Source organism: Lissotriton vulgaris, chromosome 8 (genome assembly GCF_964263255.1).
Source record: "Lissotriton vulgaris chromosome 8, aLisVul1.2, whole genome shotgun sequence".
Taxonomy (NCBI): Eukaryota; Metazoa; Chordata; class Amphibia; order Caudata; family Salamandridae; genus Lissotriton; species Lissotriton vulgaris.
Window position 1 is genome coordinate 1,370,741,748 of NC_141696.1, and position 23,271 is coordinate 1,370,765,018.

General features: G+C 44.8%; 1 protein-coding gene across 4 annotated transcripts in view; it reads right to left on the reverse strand.

Moving 5' to 3' along the window:
* Nucleotides 1-4,069, reverse strand: part of PATL2 (PAT1 homolog 2) — a 392,378-nt gene extending 388,309 nt beyond the window's left edge. For 2 of the 4 annotated variants that reach the window (XM_086933506.1, XM_086933505.1), the window contains exons 1-2: nt 3,956-3,986; nt 148-207 (exon numbers count right to left, since the gene is read on the reverse strand). In XM_086933506.1, coding sequence (XP_086789632.1) covers nt 148-171 — 24 coding nt within the window. In that variant the 5' untranslated portion in view covers nt 172-207; nt 3,956-3,986. Of the gene's footprint in view, nt 1-147; nt 208-3,955 lie in introns of all 4 variants that reach the window. The other 2 variants (XM_086933507.1, XM_086933508.1) reach the window with 2 other exon arrangements.
* Nucleotides 4,070-23,271: the final 19,202 nt, after the last annotated feature.

Consider the following 23,271-nt stretch of genomic DNA (forward strand, 5'->3'; position numbering starts at 1 on the left):
TTGTGTATCTAACATTGAGCCAAGGTTTCTGGCACCCTTTAACTGAATGATAGTTCATGTTAAACCCCACACAAAGCATAGATACATTTAGTAATTATGAAGCGGAAGAACACAACTTTAAAAAATGTTTAAGTGATTCTCACTTACGATTGGTTCCGAGCCTATGTTCATTGTTTATGGAATTGTGTGCGCTCAAGAAATCAAAATCTGGAAGAAAGAAAACAGATTAGTTTATTTTACGTTAGAAAAGCCATAAAGGTGAAAATAGGAGGAGCACTTTAAAGAGCGGAAGTACTGATGTCTGTGCTTGTGCAGTGACCAAGATTTCCTTTTTCTTGCACAGTAGTACAAAAAATGTAATTGTAAATAAAGTGAGAGTCATTATTTCCAAGACAAAAGAAAAATAGAAGCTTAACATGATGAAAAAACAACCAGAGTAGAGGGAGATCTGTAGTCGAGAAACAGTAACTGGACTTAGGTGTACGAAAGTCTTCCCGATTTTAATTTTAGGTACTGACTACACAGCGCAAGCGCCGTGCTGCAAGACTTGATTACTATTCAGTAGTGTTAAAACCCAGCCATAACATACCATTAGATGTTCTCAGTGTCACTCTTTTGAAATCTTTTGATTGCTTAGCTCCTATAGGATTCCCTTGCTTTCTTGTATCCCTGGTGTATAGGCCAAGTAGGTGGAGTTCTTCATGTTTTTACAATGCATTATTTTTTTTATAAGTGTTTCAGTATTATTCCTGGACATGTAATGTGCTTTCCTATTTTTAAAGGCATATCACTTATTTATGTTGCTTTCGCCTCATCTGCCTTCTTTATCGACCCATCAGTTACGTACATGCACAGCTGTACTACTCCACAGCACTCTACCCCACACCTAGGGCACATGTCGGGGGTACAAGTGGGCAGGAGGCATCCACTCACTATTGTTCACCCCGTCCTTAAGTTGATCCTCAATAAACTATGCTGAATGTGTCCTGGAGTAAGTCTGTGAGAGTAACCAGTTCTAGGAGTTGCATACTTTCATAGCTCACTGTGCTATATTAGAAGGATTACAATTTATGAACTGCAGGTAACAAGAGGATCGGTGTTAAAAGCAGTAACCCACTTATAGATTAACATCAAATAAAATCAGCCATCTGCATGTTAAATGATGTGCTTTGCCGGAGACACATTAACCCTCAATGCTACTTTGATTTAAGACTGGGGCTTGACAAAGTCTCTCCAGCATATGTGTTAAACTCCAAAATTATTTTACCATGTTTATTCCCTGAGATTTACCAGGCACACAAAGATCTCTGCAGCAGGTGCTTAACCCCATAAGATATTTTAAAATGCAGACTTTAACCCCAATTAAGCAGAACCGATCTGCTGCCAATTTCCTTTGTGCCAGAGTTTTAAAAAAAAAATTATATATATATATAAACTGAGGCCCAGATTTTGTGTTGGGGTGAAGTAATTTTTTCCGTACAACCCTGGAGCAAAATCTTACTTGTCAAATCTAGTAATGTGCTCAAATGTACTTTTGATGAAACTGCTAAACACATGTCTGAGGTGTTCACATCTAATGTCACTTCCTGTGATGCCACAGGTTTGGATGTCACTTCCTGTGATGCCACATGACGTTAAAAAAAAAAGAAATATGTATAAACTGAGGCCCAGATTTTGTGTTGGGGTGAAGTAATTTTTTCGGTTCAACCCTGGAGCAAAATCTTACTTGTCAAATCTTGTAATGTGCTCAAATGTACTTGTGATAGAACTGCTAAACGTATGCCTGAGGTGTTCACATCTAATGTCACTTCCTGTAATGCCACAAGTTTGGATGTCACTTACTGTGATGCTACATACGTCATGTGTCATGATGTCACTTAAATATTTACTAACTTGGTTAGTCAGCCCCTTTTTTTTTTTAGAACTTGTGCCCTCCCTAGGCCGCCAACTTTCAGAAATTCCAAACAGTAAGGAAGCTGACAACATGGCTAAAAGACATTGGCAAAACTAACAGCTATCACATAGGCAAGACCTAGTGGCTTTGCCAATACCTGTTGCTTAATTGCAACTAGAAGTTTCCACGCATCTGTTGCTTGGGTGAAGCTGCAAGAAACTTAACATCTTGTGTGACTGGGTGTATTTCTCAGATATCGGTTGCTACAAACTTTTATATTATCATCAACTATAATATGTTTTTTGAGGCGATGCCCAAAACAAATGCAAAGAAATGGTTTCTGGTGGATTTCATCAGGGTATACAGAATTTTTTTTACATTGGAATGCAAACAACCCGCAGGGAGAAGAAAAAAAAAACAAAGAGAAGAAAACGAAAATTATTTAGTATGTTAGCAGAAACCAGTAGTCCCCAGTAAGAGTACCAAGATCAAAACAGAATCAACTAAAAACTCTTCCAAAGCAGATGGCCAAACGGCCCCAAAAAACCTTCATGACAACTAATCCAGTAGAAATCATCTGCGTTCCCATCAAGGACAATGGTGCACAGGGAACTTACGGTAGGAGATAAGTTGCATATAGGGCTTGGGAGTTTCACCATATCCAATCCCAAAAGGAACCCCGACAAATCAATACGGTTTACTCATAAATAATACTCGATTCACTGCTTTGGGGTAAATGCATACGAGTAACGGGAAGGCCTTGAATTGTGTAATACTTCAGGGGTTTAAGAACTTTCTCCGTCTCTGACTTTTTAACCCATACAATTGAAATAGTTATAAAGATAATAGGCCTCGTTTTAAAATACATTTGAAGAGGAGAAAAAAAAAAGTTAAGCACAAACCGACCAATATAAACACAACTAACGCCTCTAATCCCTTCGGCGTTGTGGCCCAGCACAACATATCGGAAATAAAAATCTGACAAGTCCTTGCAAGGGGCGCACACTCTACTCACGTGAAAGGCCGTTATTAAACAAGAAAATAACTAAATGCTCGCGAAGAAACAAGTCTCTGGAGATAAACGAACCAGTCCGCAGTTTCTTGGAGACCGCGTAAAATGAAACGGGAGAAGCGGAGATTCAAGTGTGACCACGTGCCACGCCACCTGAGCAGAATTAAAAACGCAATCTACTCTTTCGGTGTTCCACTTGTGCGTGTTACCTTCACCAGCGTATCAAGATATAACAAAACAAAAAAAACGTAATAACTAAACCACAATGGAGCAATCTACACTGGGAAAAAAGTTATCTTTGCCATTTACTGAAATAAACAAAAGATACAAGGCACCACATCGTTAAACTAAACAAAAAGCCAAGTTAGCCTATTAGTGCACAGAGGGGCAACAAGAGGCAAACAAGGGGGGGAGGGGGGGGGGCGGAATTCTCCCAGCAATAGGAAGAATGGAGATGCAGGGGCTCGAAAAGAGTGGGGGAAAAGCCTCTATAACAAGTAAATGGTCTTTTAAAGACCTGTGAAGTACTCGGGTGCGGCTGCAATAAGACGGAGGCCAGACCAGCAAGCCTAGAGCAGCTCAAAAACGGTGCGTGTGCCCCCGGGAAGCGGTCTCAGCCCGGGCTGACACACGACGGGGAGAGCTGAAGCCCCATGGGCGCCTGTTAGAGCGGGACCACCAGATCGAAAAAGTACCTTTACTAGAGCCATCGGGGATGCAGAGATTCTTTAAAAGATGTAGGAAGAAAAGCAAACAAGTGTACGAGCCGGTTAAACAAAAAACTAACTATGGACCTCGTGTTTACTTTTTGATACGCTAAATAATAGAACGGCTCTAATAAAACAAAAAATCCAAAATAGAAGCAGGCAGTCATTCAGCTGTCTTATTAAATTGGTTTCAAACCGATTTCTTGTGAAATAAGTAAAGTCGTGGGACTGGGTGCGGCTGACGCCTAGTAGGTGGTACTTAACCGCAGAGACGTACTACTAACACCAGCTACTACTTCCAGTAACATTGAATCACCAGTGCACATAAACAAACATACGCACCACTCTACTACAGCCTCCAGTTCTGTTGACGTAACGCTCTGAGCGCGAGCTTAGTTCTGAGTCTTAGATCAATAGAGCTTCGCCCCGCCCACCATTATTAAAGACACGTGCATTAAAGGAGCATCCGGAATGAAAGCTGATAAAACACTGACACGGAATCCGTCCAAGGTGTGGCTGTTGGGCAGTCCCCTCCTGCCTTCCATAACACCATCGCGTTGTTTTTTTTTTTGTTTCTACGCTAGAGATCCAGTCTTACAAACCGTTTGGTGTTTGTTTTCAAACTATTAGCAACAACTCCCTAAATTGATTGATTGAATGAATGAATGTCAGGATTTCTTAAGCTCGTGGCTGCTCCAAGGAGTGTCCCGGTGCGCACATCTTCTATAAGGTATTCACTTCCCCTATTTATTTTGTGCACACCACAGTGCATTCTGGTCCTTGTCGTTTTTCTCATCATTCGGCTATATGAAGGACTGAAGTGCATTCTGGTACATGTTGTTTTATTTTTCTAATGGTTATTAATTGAGGGCATTAAGTACCAGAATGCAAAATGATGAACGCTAGACAGACAAGAATATCTGAACTTTCAGCGTTGACAACTCACAACGTGAGAGGTCTGAGAAAACCACTCCTGATCCCAATATCTACTTTGGAAAGCAGTTACATTATAACAACAGCCCAGCAACTTTCTTTAGAAATACAATTTTTCAAAAACAGATTTGTTTTAGATAACAATCTATATTTAAAACTATTTTTCGAAGATCAGTTGTAGAACCAAACCTTGTAACAAACGAATTGAATTATGTTTCAGATTGATAAAATGCTATTTGTTTATTTATGAGCAAAAAAGTTCCTCAGTATTTGTATGAATACATATATGTTGTAGATGAAGAGCAGGGTTCTCATACAAGAGTCTGGAGCCATTGAGGTGGGAGGTAAGTTCTTTATTTCATATTAGGTCCTTAGGCTACAGAAACAGCAGGTAGGTCTGTCAGAGCACTATTCTTCCTCCAACTGTCTATATCTCCTAGCTACTACTCCACACACAACACCAACACCACCCCTCTATTACATAATTAACTCTGACACACAGTGTACCTTTTTGAAAAATAGCAAAATAAAGAACAGCCATTCTCTTCTATCAAAGGTAAAGGGACCATCATTCACAATTATTCAAACTCCAACATGCCTACCTTCCACATTCCCCCAGCAAACACCTGCTTAACTCCCAATACCCACTCAGACGCACAAAGACAACGAATAGCAGTCACAGAAAATCTGTGACAGATCAAGACATAAGGCTTCCCACACCTCATGTCAAACAAAGAAACAAGAGAATGACTAAGTTTTTACTAACAATGCACAACAGTCTAAGCCATGCAAGCCTTGCTACCAGAGCAGGACTGGCCGGTTGGACAATCCGGCAGTGCTCGATGGACTGGTCTGACAGGTCAGCGCGTGGGCCGTTTTTCTGGATATTTATGGGCCTGTTTTATGGTCTGCTGGGATGGATTTTACTGTTAATTTCCCTGACAGTAAAACTAAAAATGCCTATAGCAAGCTCAAATGCATGCATTCTCCCATACACTGCAAAACATTCATACTGATTGTCTTTACAAGCTAAAAACTGGAGATGTCATCATACAGACCCATTACATTAATTAATACTGACTCTAAAAATAATTTTAAAGTTATTGCCATGAGAATATCTTCGAACATTGAACAATTAGTATCCAGGTGGCAGCACAGATTTATTCTAAAAAAAAAGGCACCACCGAATATGTCAGTCGGAGCATTATTCTATCTGATGCAGCAGAGGTTACAGGAGACCTGATCTCATTTATTCTTTTTAGATGCTGAAAAAGCGTTTGATCGAGTCTCTTGGCAATTTTTTTGGGTTATCATGCGGCAGTCCGGCTTTGGACCAAGAATGATTCAGGCCCTACAAGCATTGTATCAGAACCCAACAGCTAAAGTATTTATTAATGGTCAGCTCTCAGAACAAATAAAGATAACAAGAGGTACGAGGCAGGGGTGTCCCTGTTCGCCCCTACTCTTCGCCCTCTTTATCGACCCCCTGATAAGAAGATCTGAAGCTAACCCCTCAATTCTGCCAATGAGTAGGTTTGGCATAGATACAAAGATCATGGCTTATGCCGATGACGTAGCCATAATAACCCCGGAACCTGAGTCAGCTATCAGTGCCCTGGAGCAAGAAGCTCAAGAATTCGGACTGATCTCTGGCTACGCTCTGAATAGAACGAAAACGCAGATTGTTGTCAACAAAAAAGTAACTTGAGTAGATAACAGAATAACTAAGAAAGCAAAATATTTAGGAGTCAATATAGTTTCAGATTTGGATACTTTGGTTGCTGAAAAATGTGTCCCTTTAGCCAATGGCATGAAGAAATCACTCTGGAACATTGACAACTTGCATGTAACTATTGTAGGAAGATGCAATGTTTTAAAAATGACGTAGTTCTTTATTTTTTCCGTACAATTCCGCTTGTTTTTAACAGTCGCATACTCTTGGTGTTTGAACACATTTTTTCTCAGTTTATTTGGGCATATACACAGCCGAGAATGGCCTTCAATTTTCTTTCTTTACCTAGGGAAAGGGGAGGATGGGCTCTTCCCAATCTAAAATTATATTATTGGGCTGCCGCCCTACAGCACTGCTGTGAACTAATGTATGAGGATCAAACTCTAAACCCGTCAGGCTTGCCCTCTCCCTATCTCTTACTTTTAGGAGAAAACGTCAGGGGGTGTCTGAGGCTCCATCTGGAATCCAGTTATTACAAGCGAGTTAGATTTAAGACGAAGATTAGTGCCTTTCAGGTCTTTTGTAATATTCGCAAAGTATTTGGAATTGCCAAATTGAATCATTATACCCCTATTAGAAATAATGATAACCTGCCATTAATATTCAAAAACACATACCTTCAACATTGGCATCTGGCAGGCATTAGTAGGCTAGAAGACTTGTACAGCGCTGGCCGTATTCGGTCATTTGAAGTGCTAAAAACTTGTTATAATCTGAATAACAACCAGACATTCCAGTATAACGCTATTACGAGTTATTTAGTAAGTAAAACCGGGGGGTCTGTTGGGTTTGCAGTGGTAGGTCTTATAGATAAACTGCTTGGCTCTAAATTACCAAGGATAGGAGACATCTACTGCATATTGAATGAACAACAACCAGATGACCTAAGCAAAATAGACGTTAAAATGGCAGTTGAAATTAAATACTCCATCTAATGCCTTTTGCTCCGCCTTGGGCCTAGCACAAATATATCTGTTATCCCCTAAACTGCAAGCGCAAATTTATAAGACAGGATATTTTATGTACATAACCCCTAGTAGGATCGCCAAATGGGCAACCGGTCCTGGAACTACCTGTCCGCGTTGTACAGAATATAGTGCGGATTCCGTGCATATGTTCGCTACTTGCCCTAAACTTGAGCCACTATTGAAAGAGGTACAATTGTTTTTAAGTAGAATCCTGTCTTCAGATATTCAACTCATGCCAGCTACTATCATGCTAGGGCTATAGGACCGGCTTGATCCTAAGGTAGGGGGCGCACTGATGTTTGTTGCTATGACCATTTTGCGGGTATGCATCGCTATGCATCGCTATGCACTGGAAAGACCTGAATCCTCCGTCTTTTGGTCAATGGCAAGCTAGATAACTTGCTACTTATAGGTTGGAGAGAGCAATTTATGCCAAAAAGGGAAGAAGGGCAAGAAAAAAGGGCCTGGTGGTTTGGGATCCTTTAACTAGATGGCTCGACGTTTTGAACACTTAAGATGTATAATGAACTGTTTTGTATTTTTGACTCCCTTGGCCTTCCCCCCGCCCCCCTCTCTCCCCCGCTCCCCCGCCTGTGCCTCCCCCACCTTTCTCTGCCCGTTGCTTATTCCCGCCCTCCTCCTATCTGTGTTTCCTTTTGACGCTGCTATGTCTCCGCATTCTTTTTGCTATTTAAGACAACTACTTTTTATTTTGTTGTTATTGTATAGATAACGCTGAAATTTACATCCACATTGAAGGATTGTGCCTTAATGCTTGTAGATATAAAATGCTCTTTCTACTTTTTGGACCCGGGGTGGGGGGAGGGAGGATGCTGTTAAAAGATGAATGAATTGATTTTGAAATGTGATGGTAAAGCAAAAAAAAAAAAAGCTAAAATCTGCCCCAATTTTTGCAAACATGAGTCATTTTTTTAGCTATCTAGTTGACTAAATGGGCCACTTTTATTTTGGTACCCAGGCCTTTTTTCCGTCCCAGTCCAACTCTACTTGCAACCTTCTCGGACATGAAGACTTACCACCAAATTGTTTGCATACTCACAATAACACTATAAGATGTATCCTAGATGCTCAGTGACATGGCAGCTAGGGCACAGAACCCACCGGCTTCCTTCGACAAAGGGTTTCCCCATCAACCCTAAATCTACATCTTCAAGGCACAAAATAGAATAAAAATTGAGAGTTTAACCATCTATCACATCAACTCAAAATTCCCTTGACAATACTCCAATGCAAAATCTCTCATCATAACTACACTCATACGCAATGCCCCTCAAACATACACCTCACATTGCTAAACTACACAGCACAACAAACTCTCACACCTTCTTCATTGTTCACTGGACACACATGACCAGAAGGATGACAAACTGCATTTCACACACAAAAGTGTAGCCCCACACTCCAACGTGTCCCACGCCTAGTTACACTAGCTTGCCAAACCAACATGACCAAGTGGCAAGCTGAAGAAAGCCCATAAGCTGCACCAAGTAAAGCGCCCTCTGGAAACTGCCATAAAAAGCTGGGACATCTTCTGAACACTATGATAACAGGCGCCAAAAGATGCATCCCAAAAGGTTATTGACACAACACAACAATCACCCATTATAGCAGTCCAGTAATACAACTATTAACACCAGACCACATCAGCAGGTAGATATACTCACCCACAGCACACTAGAGCTTCATTAAACACAAATATGGGCAAGAAACAAGGAAGAAGAACACTGGAACCCAGGACCAAGAGGGAGATGCGGAGGACCAGGCATGGACGCCAGACAGTCGGGAGGGTTGTGAAGAGACGCCTTTGGGAATCCAAATAAGGAAACCAACCATGGAAGGAACTCCAGCTCCAACCACAGAGTGGAGAGAGAGGTGGGCGGACGTCGGTAGCACAGAGAAGAAGGACAAAAAGAGCTGATCCAAAGACTGGTGGTTGCCACCGATCAATGCATACATGCCCGCCACAGCTCACGAGAGTTGTGGCTACCGAGATGGGTGAATATAGAACAAGTGGCTCCATGGGTCTCAATCAAAGTGGCTCATGGCAAGAGCTGCCAAGAGCTGGTTCATCTGTGCCCGTTAGCATCAGGAAGAGGCAGGGCAGGGCAACCCACCTTGGACTTGTGCTTGCAAATCCACAGCTATTCTCACAGTGGATGCTCTGAAGTGAATCTAGCTAAAAAATTGGAGCAAATGTTCAAATTGCTGACTGTTTCACTGACGGCTTCCACATTGACATCACTAGAAGGAGGAGAAATATCTGTAATCGGGAATTTCCAACCTTCCCTTGAATCTGACAAAGAAGGATGTCACAGTATAGGGATAGCCACCAACAGAGGTGGCGACAGTGGACTAAAAATAAATCTACATTTTGTCCGCAACTTCCACCTGGGAATAAAATTTAATTATTTCATGAAATCATGGTGGAAGAAATGAATAAAATCTCGATAAATTCAACAATGAACAAGTCAAAAAAGAAAAAGAAAAATTGGAACTTCACACAAAGAGAGTATAAAGCACTTAAAGAATTATGAGATGACCCAATGATTATCATCAAGGCCTCTGATAAAGGTGGTAACATTGTGGTCCAGAACATGAGTGAGTACATAGCAGAAGCCAAAAGGCAACTTGGAAATGAAAATTATTATGAGAAGCTAACGAATGATCCAACAGAGATATGGACCAAAGAATATCATCAAATGTTACTAGGGTGGAAAGAAAATGGCCTATTCGATCTTGCCGCAGGAGCCGGAGGCGTAGGCTCATCAGCCTTTCTAATTGTAAAAAAAAAATTCCTGGACAACTGTTGGTGGCTTACGTTTCTGTGCAGCGTTGCCAACTGAATCAGTTTCTGATGTGATTTCTGAACTGAGCTCAGAGGGGCTTGGGTCAGCGGATTTCAATTGCATTTCCGCAGTGGCTGACAATAGCTGCCTTCTTATAATCTCAAATTTTTCGGAAAATGTGTATATTCTCCCTGGTATATCATTATTCCTGTCGCATTGAAATTTGGGAGCCTTTCTTTCTTTAATTGCTTTTCGTGTTTTGGCAGTCTTACTTTCATTTCACCTAACTTCTTTTTAATTTCTTCTTGGTTGTCACATTTTTCTAATTCTTTTAGTAATGATTCTATTTTGATTAACATAGCTTTGCGGTCACTGTCGACATATTTAATAAGTGGAGCATTCTCTTGGATGATTCTGCACTGTTCTCCGCCCAGTCCTTTCCATTTCGGGGTCTGGGTTTTCATATGTGGGAGCTACTAGAATCCTGAGGCCTCTTGGAATTCTCCCACATCCATGTACCTCTGTAACCATTTGCACTCCGACCACTTCGCTATTTCATTCTTCCGTAATTTCTCTAATTCGTGGAGCAATTTTGCACTGCTGTATGCTGTCACTAGTACTGCGTCCCTATTCGCCCTTAGCGCTGGCTCTGTGTCATTGTCCACATCATTGAAGATGTCCAGTGCTGCCTCTTCGCGCTCTCTGATCCATTCCTCGGCCATAGTTGGAAAGCTGTGTACCTTCTGTGTCACTCACTGCCCGTCTGTAACTATACGGGACTACCTCTCCCAGCAGCCACCACTCGATTCTCGCACACACCAAGAGTTTCCGCTCAGAGGAGCTTACCTGATACTGCGATTGCCCCCCAGCCACCACCAGGATCAGTCACTCTCCCCTTCCGGGGGACATCGGTGTTGAAGCAGCGGAGAGACATCTTTCGTTTGTCTGCTGCAAGGGGCACTGAGTTTTCCTTTCACAAGAAACTGTTACCATCTGGTGTCCGTGTACTCAGTGCACCTGATCAAGGATGGTCGGTGTCACGATCCCAGTGGATCTTCTCAATATGATACCATCCTGATAGCGTGAGCAAACAGGCACCGACTCCGTGAGTAATTTGGCACAAAAGGCAATTTATTGCAACAAGCGTCCAGACACGTTTCGACGGCAAAACAGCCTTGTTCACTCCATAAAATGCTCTGCCATTTTCAGTTTATATACATGTGAAACATTCTCCCACGGTTGTCACAGCAACCAGAACACAACCATAGACCTAGAAGTCGATCTGCGACTGTGCTCCATGACAGTGCAAAAAAGTGATTTGTACATACATTAGTACTGGAATTCAACAAAAATTGCATACACATTGATTGCTGAGTTTTAAAGATTCACTTTATAGCAAATACAATGAAAAAAAAATATAAACGTGTAATGTAAAACATTCCAGACCTGAAAAATAATGAACTCTTGCCCTGTGCGGCACATCGATTAACGAATGATGGACATAGAAATTTACTACCTACATAATCACCAGGTTTGCACTGAGATAGAGCATGCCTCAAAAGTAAAAATAAAAAATTAATTAAATCCTATCACTATGGCAGCCCTACTGAGAAATGTAATGCATACAATCGCAAACAAATGTGTTGTAGTCTTCCTTTAATTGCTGCACTCTCCCTACAGTGGTTCCCTGCCTTGCTGCCCAGCTTTGGATGATGTCATGTAGAATGTTGAAGTGTGTTTGTATGTGGTGAGAGTCAGTTGATCTGGATGGCTGAGCAGCAAGGAGGCTGCTCCTGGTGGGGCAATTATTGAGGCATCTTAAGGACTTTCCATCTACCTGTAACTTAAGAATAAATATACTAAATGTAACTACAAGACCCTGACTGCGCATCTTTCATCATTACAATACTGGCGACGAGGGTGGGATTATGTGATTTCCATAATTTGTTTTCCTTTGGGTGTAGTATTTCCAAAAAAAAATTGTTTGCCTTGGGATTAGTTATTCCCATAATTTGTTTTCCTTTGGGTGAAGGAGTGCCCAGGGTGTGTTGCCTTTGGGTTGGCGTGGCTCGTGGTGTGTTTGCCTTGGTTTTGAAGTGTTCATGGGTTGGTGTTTTGGATTTGCAGTTGGCGTGGCATGTTTGCCTTGAGTTAGGGTGACTCATGATATGTTTGCCTTGAGTTTGTAGTACTCATATTTGTTTGTTCTGGATTTAGAGTTTTCATTTAGGTACACCGTGTGGTGTGTTGTTTTTGGAAACTGCAGTGTGTAGTTTTAGAACGGATTTTCTTGTCTTGCATTCCTTGTTTTCCTTGATTTTTTTCAGAGAAAAGGGTGTATTATATGCTTTTGTACTGCATCCTCTTTTTCTGTCTTATATGTGTTTTACCATCTCTATGCTTTCTTGAGCATTTGTTCGTTATCAAGGGGGTAGGATGTGTGGTATGTTTATTATCAAGGGGAAAGGATGTGTGGTATGTTTTATTTCATGCATCTTTCTTTCCTCTTATTTGTTGTTCCACTACACTACTTCCTTACATTTGTCTGTTATGGTTTTCATGGCAATCGGGGGTGATGTATCTTTTCTTTTCTGTATCTTCTTTTGCTCAAACGTGTGTCTAACAGCTTCACACCTTCTTTTTGTTTTTCATTATTAGAATGGGGGAGATGTGTTGTAGTCTTCCTTTAATTGCTGCACTCTCCCTACAGTGGTTCCCTGCCTTGCTGCCCAGCTTTGGATGATGTCATGTAGAATGTTGAAGTGTGTTTGTATGTGGTGAGAGTCAGTTGATCTGGATGGCTGAGCAGCAAGGAGGCTGCTCCTGGTGGGGCAATTATTGAGGCATCTTAAGTACTTTCCATCTACCTGTAACTTAAGAATAAGTATACTAAATGTAACTACAAGACCCTGACTGCGCATCTTTCATCATTACAATAAAATGTTATATCCTCATCTACAAGGGCTCATGAGCTGACACAAATCTCCTGTTACAGGTACAGCCTAGAATGAGTAAAATTTACGCACATGTGTTTCCCTAGTGTGGGGTGCAGGCTTACGGAGTGTCATTGTTAAAATGTGTAGTGGAGAGGCTGAAAACGGTGTGTGTTACAGAAACGTGCTGCCCCCGTGGGCCTATGCATTAATGTGTAAATGGATGTCCTTGTTTATTAAAACAATGGTTCCCCATAAAGGGAGGATGCTGTTGGTCGGGGAAAGGGGGAAAAGGTGAAAATGAATGCACATGAAATGTAAAAGTAAAGAGAAGCGTACGGTAGGAGGAATGGATCTTTTGGTGGGGTGAAGAGAGCAATATTTTTATAAGTGGACATTCAGCACTTCATCAACATTCATCCCTTGTGGGATTTTGGAGTTGACGAGGATAATATATCTGGATTCCAATTTCCATGCCAATTGTCTGTTGCCTCCCCTTGTGTTTTTGGAACGTTGTCAATGACAAAATAGGAGCGGTCTTGGGCTTTCCCTGCATGGCACGAGTTAATATGCCTTGCAACCGGCTATGATTGGTCATCCTTAGCAATGGACAGCGTGGATGGTGCTCCCTACATAGTATCTGCTACACGTGCATTTCAGGACATACACCCCAAAGTCTGTTTTGCAGTTGTAACTGCCACAAATTATATAGGGTGATTGCCTGAATGGCATAGTCACTGTTTTCATGTTTGTACCGTGTTTACATGCTTTGCACCTAGTGCACTTTGTAAATCCCTTTGGTGATTGTAGCCAATTTGGTGTTTTGATAATGGCTGGCGCATTACGCACTAACTCCTGGCACATAGGTTTAGCCCTTCTAAAACTGATTTAAGGGACTTTGGCACAGGTTGGGACCAGTATTGGATCATTACGTACGGTGTTCCAGTGCCTGTAAAGTATTTTCCTCAGTGTCGCATGGTACACATTAAAACCAGTGATTAATCTGGGAGTGTCTGTTTTGATTTTCTTTTTCTAACTCCTGTTTTTGTTGTTAAACAGTAAGTCTTCACTTGTTACTTTCTCGCTCCTAACTTTGGCTTTAGTTAAGGTTTCTGTTTTGTACCCCCTCCTTTCTAGTCTGTTAAAGAGCTCATTAGTTGATTTTTGTAAGCCTTCCTCTGTGCTGTAATTGCGTCTCATTCTCAAGCATTCTGCATAGGGGATACCCACCATGACACTGTTGTGGTGGAAACTGTTTGCATGCAGGATTGCCTTTCCTGCTGTGGCCTTTCTGTATATTCTGGATTGCAAGCTGTTATTCTCTATGTATATTTCGATGTCCAAGAACTGTCTGCAGTCTTTATTGGTGTGACTAGTAAATGACAGGTTCAGGTTGTTGTTGTTTCTTTCATTTGCAAACGATTATGCACTTTCCTGAATCCCATGACATAAAACAAATATGTCATCAATATACCTGACATAAAGTGCCACATTTTCAATCATCGCTTGTTTCTGTGTCTTCATGAGTACTTGCTACTCCCGCCAGCCCATATGCAAATTAGCATAGCTGGGGGCGAAGCAAGTACCCATGGCTGTGCCCTGTAGCTGTTTACAGTTTATCAAAGATAAAAATATTGTTCTCAAGGCACCACTCTGCCATTTGTAAGAGCATCAAGGAATGTCCATGTTGTTGTAAAGGACTTTTACCCAGGTAATGTTTTAAAGCATTAAGACTATCCCTGTGCCTGATGCTGTGTATAATGTGTTGATGTCAAGTGTCATTAATACACAGTTATGTTGCCAAATTACATCATAAATTCTTGTTAAAAAGTCACCCGTGTCTCTTATGTGAGATGGCAGTTCACAGACTAGTGGTTGATGCGTGGGACTCTATGGTCCAGTATAATGTGTCTAGAGGAGTATTAACTTTCTTTTAAACGTTCAAAGTTTATTACAACATTTAGAATTTGATCATAATGACCAAATAAATGAAGTTGGAAAAATAAATCCGATAATGCCTAGACTGCAAAGAAAGGTACTGAGGCATGAATAGGAAACCCCACTAACGTTCTAAGGTTAAAGCATCTGCTTTACACAACTAAGTAATACAAATGAAGCATTCCAGCATAATGTTTGAAGCTGTCTGCCTTATCTGTGGGAAGAGATCTTGACAGTGAACGGGACTCAAACAGTGTGAACAGCTTTAGTAGAAGTATTGTAAACACGTCCAGCCACGGGAAGTTAAGAAAAAAATTCTACACAAAAGTGAATGAACACAATAATTCGGCTTTGGGAACAGATAAGAGCCCCTTTTAAGAAATAATAAATACAATAGATTTCAAAGGCACAGCGCAAGATCTGTGCAGGCGAAATCTAAAAAGGACATTAATCCAAAAAATCTAAAAGTGACCATACAGGTGCATTTAAAGAAACTGCATAAATGATCAAATTAATAACCTATGCATGATACATCATTGGGATAAAGTGAAATGTAACAAAACGTCGAAATTACACTAGACTTGGTGTAACATTAACTTTTTAAATACCTGTAAAATAAATATCAATCACAAACTTGAATCAGTTAACATAATCCATGTAACATTTCTCCTTGTCTAGTGCAATACCTGTTTTTTATCAAATGTAATTTATTTTTTTTAAGGTGTAATGCATATGTGTTTATTCTTATCACTTATCAAGTTGAAATAACTACACTTGTATTAACACTTTAAAAACCCATCTATTTGTTGGTTCAAGTGTCCATTATCAGGATTTTTTAATTTTTATTTATTTTATTTATTTGCAAAGTTTTATATAGCGCTGGCTAGACCCGGAGGTATCAGAGCGCTTTACATGAAGATCAGCAAGTTACAGGTTACATAGTTATTCCAGTTGGATCAGTGAATTACCGGTTACAAACTTACAACAGTTTGAATCAAAGAAACAGAGGAGGTGGAGGAGGGAAGGAGACACAAACGGGGAGATGAGGAAGACAATGCCAGATGACCGGCTGGGTAGGTGACGGCCAAGGGGCCAGACTCCTCTATAGCTGCATAGGACAGCTCCACTGGGCATAAATTCAAATGATCGTCACATGCTATTTTAACCAGTGTATTCACTTAACAAAGTGGACATTAAAGCAATCTGTTGCATTTTCTGCCATAATGTTAAATATAAAAATGTACTTCACATTATAGTCATAAACATTTCTAAGAATCAAACAATTGCAAATGAAAATTAATGTCAGAACAAACTTAGTGAAATGAAATATTGGTTTATTCGCCAAACAAGATACTTATCTCATGACTGAAATTTAATATAATAAACATGAAGATCAAAAAAGTTCATTAGCAGCGCTGTTGTGCTGTTTCACCAAACTTGCCTCCAAAGAAACAGCCACAGGGAACCTCCTCAGGAAGGGGCATCTAGTGAGCACAGAACAGGCACCTCAATGATCTTCCTTGGGAGTGGTAGGTTTGTGTTTTGGAGGGGTGAGTTTGTGTTTTGGGGGGTGGGTTTGTGTTTTGGAGAGGTGGTTTTGCGTTTGGATGAGGTGAAGGTCAGAGCAGAAATAAAAGCAGAACTAGGCTAAAGAGGTAGAGGGAGCTGGAGTGGGTGATGTGTGTGTCTGTTATGCAGTTGTATGTGGGCCTGGTATATGTTTTGTACATTTGGGGGGGGTTTCTTGGCAGGTGTATGTTGGTCGGGTGAGTGTGTGCATTTGGGTTCGGTGGATGTTGTTTTGTTGTGTGTTTGGATGAGTGTGCAGTTGGTGTGGTGATGCGTGTGGTTGTTCTTGTGGGTGTGGTGCCTGTGTGTCCCTGCCTCAGCTGCCGCTGCTGAGGAAGTTTGAGGCCCTCCTCCACCCGCAGGCTACCACCTGCGCCTCATCCCCGGTGGCCAGTGGTAGGTCGTAGGTAAGTTTGTTCATCCTCCGCTTTAATGCTTCTATTGTATTGCCTGAATTTTCATTGCTGTGTCTGTACAAGGTCCGTGCCCCTTTTTCTTTCCTCTGTTCCCCTTGCTGTCCCCGTGCTCTCTCTGCCCGGTCTTTCCTTCTGTACCCCTCGCTACCCCCGTGTCTCTGCCTGGTTTTCCTTCTGTTCCCGTCGCTGCCCCGTGCCTCTCTGCCCATTCTGCCTTCTGTTCTTAGCTGCTGCCGTATTTCTGTATTCTGCCTTATGTGCCACTCGTTTCCCCTTCATTTTTGTGCCCCTTTTGCCTTCTGTTCCACTCGTTTTTGTGCCCGTCTACCTTCTGTGTCACTCGTTTTTCCCTCGTTTTTGTGCCCCTTTTTGCCTACTGTTCCACTCGCTTTTTGTGCCCTTCTGCCCTCTGTTCCACTCGTTTTTTGAGCCCTTCTGCCCTCTGTGCCACTCGTTTTTCCCTCGTTTTTGTTCCCCTTTTGCCTTCTGTTCTACTCGTTTTTTGTGCCCTTCTGCCTTTTGTGCCACTCGTCTTTGTGCCCCTTTTGCCTCTGTTCCACTCGTTTTTGTGCCCTTCTGCCCTCTGTTCCTCTCGTTATTTTGTGCCCTTCTGCCCTCTGTGCCACTCATTTTTCCCTCGTTTTTGTTCCCATTTTGCCTTCTGTTCAACTCGTTTTTTGTGCCCTTCTGCCTTCTGTGCCAGTCGTCTTTCCCTTGTTTTTGTGCCCCTTTTGCCTTCTGTTCCACTCGTTTTTTGTGCCCTTCTGCCCTCTGTTCCACTCGTTATTTTGTGTCCTTCTTCCCTCTGTACCACTCGTTTTCCCCTTGTTTTTATGCCCCTTTTGCCTTCTGTTCCACTTGTTTTTTGTGCCCTTCTGCCCTCTGTTCCACTCATTTTTTGTGCCTTTCTGCCCTCTGTGCCACTCCTTTTTCTCTAGTTTTTGTGCCCCTTTTGTCTTTTGTGCCACTCATTTTTTGTGTCCTTCTGCCCTCTCTGCCACTCGTTTTTCCCTCGTTTCTGTGCCCTTTTTGCCTTCTATTCCACTCGTTTTTTTTGCCCTTTTGCCTTCTGTGACACTCGTTTTCCCTCGATTTTGTGCCCCTTTTTCCTTCTTTTACCTTCTTGTCCATCACCTCCCTCGCTGCTGCGTCCCCTGCAGCCCTGCCCCCTGACTGCCCACTGCACATTCGCTGCCACTTCCTTCCGCCTCCCAGCTGCTCCTCTCTCCTACCTCCCTATATATGCCGGCCACTGAGTGGCCGCGCCGAAGGTGCGCCTAAGGCAAGCCCGTCTGCGCCCGTCCGCGCCTGGACCGTGCCCAGCGCCAGAACCCCTGGCCCCCGCACCAGCCACGACGACCGCCGCCACTACGACGCCAGCACTCTGCACGCTCTCAACTCCGGACAGAGCCACACCTGCTTCAAGGCCGCCCCGAAACGCACACACGGCCCCTTCACCTGCCGGAACTGCAGCTACACCAGCCTCAGAGCCGACAAACCACTCGCCAAGAAAGAACCTAACCACCTCCGATGCATACTACTGAACAACCGCTCCGCACGCAAGCATGCCGTCGAGCTCTGGGACCTGCTCGACACAGCATCCCCAGACATCGCTTTCCTGACAGAGACCTGGTTTAACGACTTCTCCGCACCCGACATCGCCATAGCCATCCCAGATGGCTACAAGATCACCCGCAGAGACCGCACCAAAGGAGTCAGAGGAGGAATCGCCATCATCCACAAGAACAGCATCAGGGTCTCGACTAGCACTGACGGGGCACTCAGCTCCGCCGAACACATGCATTTCGAGATCCACACAAACCCTAACTCCACCCTCAGAGGCACCCTTGTCTACCGACCTCCCGGACCTCGCCCCCAGTTCAGCGACTCAATCACCAACTTGATCAGCACGAACGCCCTGACCTCCACCGACTACATCCTCCTCGGAGACCTAAACTTTCACCTTGGGAACAAAAACGACAACCACTCCACAGCCCTGATCGATAACCTCTCCAACCTCGGACTGAAGCAACTCATCACAACGCCCACTCACTCCGCCGGCCACACACTCAACCCCATCTTCTCCTCAAGCCCGTACGTCTCCGTCAGCCACACCACCAAACTCCTCTGGACCGACCACCGTTGCATCCACTTCGCCTTCCAGTGCCTCTCTGCCCATTCTGCCTTCTGTTCTTAGCTGCTGCCGTATTTCTGTATTCTGCCTTATGTGCCACTCGTTTCCCCCTCATTTTTGTGCCCCTTTTGCCTTCTGTTCCACTCGTTTTTGTGCCCGTCTACCTTCTGTGTCACTCGTTTTTCCCTCGTTTTTGTGCCCCTTTTTGCCTACTGTTCCACTCGCTTTTTGTGCCCTTCTGCCCTCTGTTCCACTCGTTTTTTGAGCCCTTCTGCCCTCTGTGCCACTCGTTTTTCCCTCGTTTTTGTTCCCCTTTTGCCTTCTGTTCTACTCGTTTTTTGTGCCCTTCTGCCTTTTGTGCCACTCGTCTTTGTGCCCCTTTTGCCTCTGTTCCACTCGTTTTTGTGCCCTTCTGCCCTCTGTTCCTCTCGTTATTTTGTGCCCTTCTGCCCTCTGTGCCACTCATTTTTCCCTCGTTTTTGTTCCCATTTTGCCTTCTGTTCAACTCGTTTTTTGTGCCCTTCTGCCTTCTGTGCCAGTCGTCTTTCCCTTGTTTTTGTGCCCCTTTTGCCTTCTGTTCCACTCGTTTTTTGTGCCCTTCTGCCCTCTGTTCCACTCGTTATTTTGTGTCCTTCTTCCCTCTGTACCACTCGTTTTCCCCTTGTTTTTATGCCCCTTTTGCCTTCTGTTCCACTTGTTTTTTGTGCCCTTCTGCCCTCTGTTCCACTCATTTTTTGTGCCTTTCTGCCCTCTGTGCCACTCCTTTTTCTCTAGTTTTTGTGCCCCTTTTGTCTTTTGTGCCACTCATTTTTTGTGTCCTTCTGCCCTCTCTGCCACTCGTTTTTCCCTCGTTTCTGTGCCCTTTTTGCCTTCTATTCCACTCGTTTTTTTTGCCCTTTTGCCTTCTGTGACACTCGTTTTCCCTCGATTTTGTGCCCCTTTTTCCTTCTTTTACCTTCTTGTCCATCACCTCCCTCGCTGCTGCGTCCCCTGCAGCCCTGCCCCCTGACTGCCCACTGCACATTCGCTGCCACTTCCTTCCGCCTCCCAGCTGCTCCTCTCTCCTACCTCCCTATATATGCCGGCCACTGAGTGGCCGCGCCGAAGGTGCGCCTAAGGCAAGCCCGTCTGCGCCCGTCCGCGCCTGGACCGTGCCCAGCGCCAGAACCCCTGGCCCCCGCACCAGCCACGACGACCGCCGCCACTACGACGCCAGCACTCTGCACGCTCTCAACTCCGGACAGAGCCACACCTGCTTCAAGGCCGCCCCGAAACGCACACACGGCCCCTTCACCTGCCGGAACTGCAGCTACACCAGCCTCAGAGCCGACAAACCACTCGCCAAGAAAGAACCTAACCACCTCCGATGCATACTACTGAACAACCGCTCCGCACGCAAGCATGCCGTCGAGCTCTGGGACCTGCTCGACACAGCATCCCCAGACATCGCTTTCCTGACAGAGACCTGGTTTAACGACTTCTCCGCACCCGACATCGCCATAGCCATCCCAGATGGCTACAAGATCACCCGCAGAGACCGCACCAAAGGAGTCAGAGGAGGAATCGCCATCATCCACAAGAACAGCATCAGGGTCTCGACTAGCACTGACGGGGCACTCAGCTCCGCCGAACACATGCATTTCGAGATCCACACAAACCCTAACTCCACCCTCAGAGGCACCCTTGTCTACCGACCTCCCGGACCTCGCCCCCAGTTCAGCGACTCAATCACCAACTTGATCAGCACGAACGCCCTGACCTCCACCGACTACATCCTCCTCGGAGACCTAAACTTTCACCTTGGGAACAAAAACGACAACCACTCCACAGCCCTGATCGATAACCTCTCCAACCTCGGACTGAAGCAACTCATCACAACGCCCACTCACTCCGCCGGCCACACACTCAACCCCATCTTCTCCTCAAGCCCGTACGTCTCCGTCAGCCACACCACCAAACTCCTCTGGACCGACCACCGTTGCATCCACTTCGCCTTCCAGTGCCTCTCTGCCCATTCTGCCTTCTGTTCTTAGCTGCTGCCGTATTTCTGTATTCTGCCTTATGTGCCACTCGTTTCCCCCTCATTTTTGTGCCCCTTTTGCCTTCTGTTCCACTCGTTTTTGTGCCCGTCTACCTTCTGTGTCACTCGTTTTTCCCTCGTTTTTGTGCCCCTTTTTGCCTACTGTTCCACTCGCTTTTTGTGCCCTTCTGCCCTCTGTTCCACTCGTTTTTTGAGCCCTTCTGCCCTCTGTGCCACTCGTTTTTCCCTCGTTTTTGTTCCCCTTTTGCCTTCTGTTCTACTCGTTTTTTGTGCCCTTCTGCCTTTTGTGCCACTCGTCTTTGTGCCCCTTTTGCCTCTGTTCCACTCGTTTTTGTGCCCTTCTGCCCTCTGTTCCTCTCGTTATTTTGTGCCCTTCTGCCCTCTGTGCCACTCATTTTTCCCTCGTTTTTGTTCCCATTTTGCCTTCTGTTCAACTCGTTTTTTGTGCCCTTCTGCCTTCTGTGCCAGTCGTCTTTCCCTTGTTTTTGTGCCCCTTTTGCCTTCTGTTCCACTCGTTTTTTGTGCCCTTCTGCCCTCTGTTCCACTCGTTATTTTGTGTCCTTCTTCCCTCTGTACCACTCGTTTTCCCCTTGTTTTTATGCCCCTTTTGCCTTCTGTTCCACTTGTTTTTTGTGCCCTTCTGCCCTCTGTTCCACTCATTTTTTGTGCCTTTCTGCCCTCTGTGCCACTCCTTTTTCTCTAGTTTTTGTGCCCCTTTTGTCTTTTGTGCCACTCATTTTTTGTGTCCTTCTGCCCTCTCTGCCACTCGTTTTTCCCTCGTTTCTGTGCCCTTTTTGCCTTCTATTCCACTCGTTTTTTTTGCCCTTTTGCCTTCTGTGACACTCGTTTTCCCTCGATTTTGTGCCCCTTTTTCCTTCTTTTACCTTCTTGTCCATCACCTCCCTCGCTGCTGCGTCCCCTGCAGCCCTGCCCCCTGACTGCCCACTGCACATTCGCTGCCACTTCCTTCCGCCTCCCAGCTGCTCCTCTCTCCTACCTCCCTATATATGCCGGCCACTGAGTGGCCGCGCCGAAGGTGCGCCTAAGGCAAGCCCGTCTGCGCCCGTCCGCGCCTGGACCGTGCCCAGCGCCAGAACCCCTGGCCCCCGCACCAGCCACGACGACCGCCGCCACTACGACGCCAGCACTCTGCACGCTCTCAACTCCGGACAGAGCCACACCTGCTTCAAGGCCGCCCCGATACGCACACACGGCCCCTTCACCTGCCGGAACTGCAGCTACACCAGCCTCAGAGCCGACAAACCACTCGCCAAGAAAGAACCTAACCACCTCCGATGCATACTACTGAACAACCGCTCCGCACGCAAGCATGCCGTCGAGCTCTGGGACCTGCTCGACACAGCATCCCCAGACATCGCTTTCCTGACAGAGACCTGGTTTAACGACTTCTCCGCACCCGACATCGCCATAGCCATCCCAGATGGCTACAAGATCACCCGCAGAGACCGCACCAAAGGAGTCAGAGGAGGAATCGCCATCATCCACAAGAACAGCATCAGGGTCTCGACTAGCACTGACGGGGCACTCAGCTCCGCTGAACACATGCATTTCGAGATCCACACAAACCCTAACTCCACCCTCAGAGGCACCCTTGTCTACCGACCTCCCGGACCTCGCCCCCAGTTCAGCGACTCAATCACCAACTTGATCAGCACGAACGCCCTGACCTCCACCGACTACATCCTCCTCGGAGACCTAAACTTTCACCTTGGGAACAAAAACGACAACCACTCCACAGCCCTGATCGATAACCTCTCCAACCTCGGACTGAAGCAACTCATCACAACGCCCACTCACTCCGCCGGCCACACACTCAACCCCATCTTCTCCTCAAGCCCGTACGTCTCCGTCAGCCACACCACCAAACTCCTCTGGACCGACCACCGTTGCATCCACTTCGCCTTCCAGAAACCAACCACATACCACCGCATCGATTTGCTGGAGCAAAATCATCGAAGACCAACTACACGCAAACCTCGCTCTCAGCCCACCCACCGAACCCTCCAACACTGACGACGCTGCCCACAGCCTCAGACGGTGGATCGAGGACTGCGCCAACACCCTCGCCCGCTGAAGAAATCCCTCCATAGAGACACCAGCAAGAGGGCCAGCTGGTTCACCCCAGAACTCCTAGCCTCCAAGCAAGCCTGCCGGAAACTAGAGAAG